We start from the raw sequence: 6,000 nt of genomic DNA on the forward strand, positions 1-6,000 counted from the left end.
GATGAAAATAAGTTGGTTAAAATCTCAACAATGCGCATAGGAAAAAAAATCAGCAATGTTACATGTACCGAGACGTTTTACAACAAACTTTTCACGAATTGCCTTCTACCCAATCATATCTCATACGGGTTGAAAAACTTGGGATAGTGAAATATAATTTTGGTTTGACTTTGAATTGTTCAAAGCTTATAGTTGCCTTCGTGATCTTCTTCAGATGTTGCTTTTCGCTTTGTTAAGCATTTTCCAAAAATAATTATATCAAACTTAAAAATTAGACAAAAATAAAATATAAATTTATAAAAGAGAGAATAGAACATTTTTAAAGATGTTGTCATTAATTTTTCGAAAAGGCCTCATGCATCAATTCATTTAGGATTTAGTATTCCCGTAGAAAAGAAAAGGAGGATCAAATATTCAAGATGTCACATGAAAACTCATATGGCAGGGCAACTTTTTTAAAAGAATTATATGACCTAACGCAATGGAGAGTCCATAATGCATGCTTCTCTCACTATCAGTCTTTTATATGAATTCAATAAGCATTTTTTATTGGTTCAGCATGCCTCATTAACTATATATCAGTCTATATATGAGGTTGCTATCACAAAAGAAATATAGTATATTTCTCTTTAGTAAAAATATTTTTTTTGCTATAAGGTATATAAAAGGCTTACGCCACTAAGCTAAAATAAAGTTCCAATCAAGTGTAGTCAAGCCCTTCATATTATTCTACAAAAACATGAAATTGCTATTTCAAAATCTTCTTTTTCAATCACCTCTTGTTAATCTTTTCTCTCTTACTACAATCTTTATCTGTCTACATTGTGGTAATGCTGTGAATCTACCAAACAATGAAACCGTTCCAGCACTCATTGTGTTTGGAGACTCTATAGTTGACTCAGGTAATAACAACTACATTGACACTTATGTCAAATGCAACTTTCTACCTTATGGTAGAGACTTTGGTGGTGGAAATCAACCAACAGGAAGGTTCAGCAATGGTGTAGTCCCTTCAGACATCATTGGTACAAAAATACTACTTGTTTGTTCATTATGTTAAACACCGGTTTTAAATTGTGGTTGCAGTTACAGTTATGTTGAAACCTTTATATTGCAGGAAATGCAACGGTTTTTAATATTGCGTCCTTAATTGCGATTGCAGACCACAATTTAAAATATAATAGATATAAATTAAGGTTTCAGAATAGGCCGCAATTGTCCTTTCAAAAAAAAAAAATAGGCCGCAATTGCGGTTGCAACCACAATTTATATGTAGGGGAAAAAACAAAATGAACATATTTTTGTTAAGTGTCTTAACAATTTTTTTTTGTTCAGCTTCAAAATTTGGAGTCAAGAAGCTTTTGCCAGCTTATCTTGATCCAAATTTACAAATTGAAGATCTCTTAACAGGTGTAAGCTTTGCCTCTGGTGGTGCAGGATATGATCCTCTAACTTCTCAATTAGCAGTAAATAACTATGTCTAATACTGAGTTTGAATTTTTAATTGCATGCATATGTTAAAACTAACTATAATTTACTTTTTTGTTTTTCTTGTTGTTGTTTTAAGTTAGTGTTATCATTACCAGAACAATTGGACATGTTCAAGGAGTACAAGAATAAGATAAAGGAAGCAGTTGGAGAAATGAGAATGGAAATGATAATATCAAAGAGTGTATACATTATTTGCATAGGGGCTGATGACATTGCCAATACTTATTCTCAAACACCGTTTAGGAAACCACAATATGATATTCCAGCATACACTAACTTATTGATTTCATATGCCTTAGACTTCATGCAGGTATTCTGTTATACAAACATGGATTCATAGAGTTTTGAATTAGAATGTTGTTTCTTATAACTTCATTTTCTTTGTCTAGTGATATTAGTTATTACCTAAAATAATATAAAAATTAAAATAATTATTGCAGGAACTTTATGGTTTAGGAGCTAGAAGAATTGGAGTTATTGGGATGCCATATATAGGGTGTGTTCCCTCACAGAGAACAATTGGAGGAGGAATGTATAGACACTGTTCAGGTTTAGAAAACGAAGCTGCAACAGTCTTCAACTCCAAACTAGTATCTCAAATGGATGCCTTAGAGAATAAATTTCCAGAGGCTAAGCTTGTCTACCTTGATATTTACAACCCATTCATGCATATGATTCAAAACCCTGATAAATATGGTAACAATCTGACACAAGCATTGTCATTTTTACCTTTTATAGGTAGCTTAATATATTTATATACATATTATTGGATACATGATATTCACCACAGAGTATATGAAATCAGTTGACATTACATTCAGAAACTTCTCACATAAAAGGAAAACATTTACTAGAGTTATTACATCAAATTAACGTTTATCTTCATAAGTAGAGGTGGTACATTTCATGGAAGATGCAAATAGTTATAAAAATGTCATCACCGTTATATTTTTGAAAAGATAAATTTGAGAACTATAGAACAATATTTCTATGAGTTTAAGGTGTATAAGTCTTCTAGGAAAACATATTCCTGTAATAACTATGTTATATCGACCATTCGATCTACATTCATTGTCAATATCATTTAATTTTGATTTAGTGAATGAGCAATCTGAGCCGTCCGGCCTAAAATCAATAGTCCAGATTTATCATTGCTTGTAAAAGTGGATATTATTACTCCAGGAAATGCAGATCCCTATTTATATTACCAAATTCTTAGAAATGTGTAGAAAGTTTCTTCATTTAAATGAGAAATGTAGAAATCTCTACTTTGATTGGTGTTTTTCCTTATGTCTGATTAATTTCTCATTGTATTTGGTTGCATGGTTTAGGCTTTGAAGTAGTAGACGAAGGATGTTGTGGAACAGGAGAAATGGAAGCAGGCATATTGTGTAACAGTTACAGCTTAAACATATGTTCAAACCCTTCAAGCTATATATTCTGGGACAGTTACCATCCTACACAAGAGGCTTATAATTTGCTTTGTTCTATGGTCCTTGATGACAAAATCAAGGACTTCTTCTAGAAAAAATTTAGGAGTAGTGATATTTTGACAACCATTTTGGTACAATCTTTGAGACAACTTTGTTGTTCTCTCTTCTCATTGGTCAAAAACAATAGAGAGAGAAAAAGGAAGAGAGAGAATAAAAACATAATGTGAGTATGAGAGAGAAAGTTGTACATTGTACCAAAATGGTTGTACAAATATCATTTCTCAAAATTTAGTGACATAATCCCAAATAAGGATCTACGTCCAAGCCATTGTAAGGTCCACAATTGACACATTGTATTGTTGCATGAGACACACTTGTTGCATGAGCTATGCACTTGGGTTATTGCATGTGTTTATCTTAACATTGACTTGTTGCATGTAATTCTCATAGATTTCCTTCATCCATAAATAAGGTTCATCTACTTGATTATCAAGAATGAGAAATCAAGGTGTATGTTCTTATATTCTTCAAAAAAAAGGTTTATGTTCTTGTAAAGGAGTATCTCCATTTTCTTTTTTCGGTTTTGATCCACATTGACATCACTACTCAAGTTTAGTGAACTGAGAAAGAAAGAGTGTCTAAAATTAATCTTAGATTAGAGAAGCTTTTGAGTGAGAAAGAGCCAGATCTTGAAACCTCCATATTTAGTTTGAATTCAGCAAAACAAACATTGTCATCATATCTAGGAGGTCCAAAAACCATCAAAATATGAAATTCTGCGGTCAGATTCTGCAACACACGTCTCGGCTGCAGTTCTAAATGGGAAGAAGACGAGCCATGTCAGCCCAGTCAATGCCAAATCATCCAATCACACCATACCACATGTCATTACGACCACACCACCTCAGCTTACACCTGACACTGCCCACCTCATTCGCCATGTGAGTACTCTAGCTAACTACCTTTTTGTCATATGTCATTTTTGTCACGTCAACTCCAAAATTACAAATAAAGCCCCTACACTTTTATATATTTACATGTTAGCCCCCTGTGTATAAAAAAATACAGTTTAACCCCTAAAGTTTTGGAAATTGTAAATTGACCCCTTTAATTTTAAAATTTCAAATTAACCTCCGAACTTTCTAAAGATTGTATTTTCCCTGACTTCTTGAAAAATGCAGTTTTGGTCTCTAGATCTTAGTAAAACTACCATTTAACCCTTGACTATTGTTTTGTTAAAAAAAATCATCGTAAATCCAATTTTATCCTTAAAAATGTCTCCATGACGTCAACCTTGATATGAAATTGAAATGGAAGCATTAGGAGACAAATTCAAAAGTTGCAAAAAAAAAAAATGTCAATACTCACCAAGTTTTATTGGATGAATACGAGCAAAAATCAAGTTGATGTATCCGGTAACGGGTGTGATAGATGGGGTGAAAATAGAGACCTCGCAAATAAAGGACTAGAATCTTGCATCAACAATTTTTTTGAAAAGACAAGAGTCAAAGGCAAAGCTATGATGTTTATTCATAGCTACTCAAAAAATATGTTTTATAATTAGCTACTTCAATGATATATATTTAACTACCACAAATGAGTTTGTTTGTCAAAAGATATTAGAAATAGGAAAATAAAAAATATTCACTTATTTAATAGATATATTTCGTCTTATTTGACACTTTTATTCTCTTAAGCAACTAAGAAGACGACTTTATTAATAATAAAAATTGTCAACAACACTCAAAATATGTTTTATTTTTTATTTTTTTTATATTTATTTTAGACCCTCTTAAATATATGTCTAACTTCGGGATAAAGTTGTTACCCCTACCCATTGTTCAGACACCCTCACCCACTTTTTCTTTATAAAATTTTAGGGAGACCCTTAATATGGACCTCATTTTAAAAGGACCACCCATGGACCTCAATCAATTACTTGTTATACCCGGTTACCATTATAACTTTGTGGGGCCTGCTGGCTGTGCAGTCCTTCTGGTACCGTACTCTCTCTCTCTCTCTCTCAGGTTCTAAAACTCCTCCACAAACAACCCATTACACCCATGTTTGAACACAATTTGTTTTTTTGAACGGTAAACACTTGACACCCATGAATTTTTGTATTTTACAGAAGTTTAAAACCCATCCTTAGGAATCTCAACTGGCATATATAAGTTTTCTAGCTACCCAAATAGCTATTTACAAATCACAGATAGATCTTAACAATTTAAAACATATTGACAATGTTTTTTCGTCATTTCAAGCAATATTTTTGTCTTCTCTTTCTATTACCAACAACAGTAGGCATAACAATCTTGAACAAGAAACAGTAGATGAGTTGGTTGCTTACTGTCCAACACATTGATCTCTTTTCTGAAAATATAATCTTATGTTTGTGTTGGTACTAATTGTAATGAATGCTTCAAGGTTTAGATTTTCAAAAGGGGGTAGATTGAATCTTTAATTTTTGGTTTGTAATCTTTGAAAGTTGAAACCATTTCAAATTGCAGAATCGAAAAAAAATAATGTCCCAAAATTATGTCAATGAGTTTTCAATGTGAGAGAAAATGAATGAGTAACCGCATATATTCACAGGATGCCAACGTGTCCCATAAGCTTGGTACCCTTGCAATGGTTTACAATGGTGACTTGCTATAGCAGGTAAGTCATCGAGGTTCACCCATGGTCCCTTTAAATTGAGGTCCATGTTAGGGGCTCCCAAATTTTAGTGCTTGAAATATTTACTTGTACTAAATATTCGCAAATTGATTTCCTTCCCTTCGTTTGTTTAAGCACTTCCACCCCTCCCTTTGTAAGAGCCCTTAAATAACCACCATAATTTGGTTAGGGATACCATATACTTCACTCAACAGCAACATTTTATGTCATCGTATTTTTCCTTAAACTTCTACTCTAGATATTATAGCATCATCTTTTATGTTTGGAGACTTTTTAACATTCGTAGCATAATGTTAAAGTGCTAAGTATTTCTGGACGTATAAAGTTTAAATATAATGTTAAAGTACTAAGTATTTCGATGTACTTAGTATTCATCGAAATGGTATGTGTATACTAA

General features: G+C 32.5%; 1 protein-coding gene across 1 annotated transcript; it reads left to right on the forward strand.

Moving 5' to 3' along the window:
• Positions 1 to 710: 710 nt before the first annotated feature.
• LOC146920183 (GDSL esterase/lipase EXL3-like) lies at positions 711 to 3,021 on the forward strand. The gene is made up of 5 exons (XM_085713608.1): positions 711 to 1,025; positions 1,336 to 1,466; positions 1,568 to 1,801; positions 1,932 to 2,187; positions 2,823 to 3,021. Exons 1-5 carry the CDS (start codon positions 740 to 742, stop codon positions 3,014 to 3,016), a joined length of 1,101 nt encoding a protein of 366 aa, XP_085569734.1. The 5' UTR covers positions 711 to 739; the 3' UTR covers positions 3,017 to 3,021.
• The last annotated feature ends 2,979 nt before the right edge of the window (positions 3,022 to 6,000 follow it).

This window comes from Medicago sativa, chromosome 5, assembly GCF_051527215.1.
Source record: "Medicago sativa cultivar Bolivia chromosome 5, Bolivia_mono, whole genome shotgun sequence".
Taxonomy (NCBI): domain Eukaryota; kingdom Viridiplantae; phylum Streptophyta; class Magnoliopsida; order Fabales; family Fabaceae; genus Medicago; species Medicago sativa.

Bases quoted from the DNA above. Each gene is read 5' to 3' on its own strand.
- LOC146920183 (XM_085713608.1), top strand. From the start codon at position 740: ATGAAATTGCTATTTCAAAATCTTCTTTTTCAATCACCTCTTGTTAAT. The intron at 1,467-1,567 runs GTAAATAACTAT...TGTTGTTTTAAG, and splicing joins CTCTAACTTCTCAATTAGCA to TTAGTGTTATCATTACCAGA. The intron at 1,802-1,931 runs GTATTCTGTTAT...TAATTATTGCAG, and splicing joins ATGCCTTAGACTTCATGCAG to GAACTTTATGGTTTAGGAGC.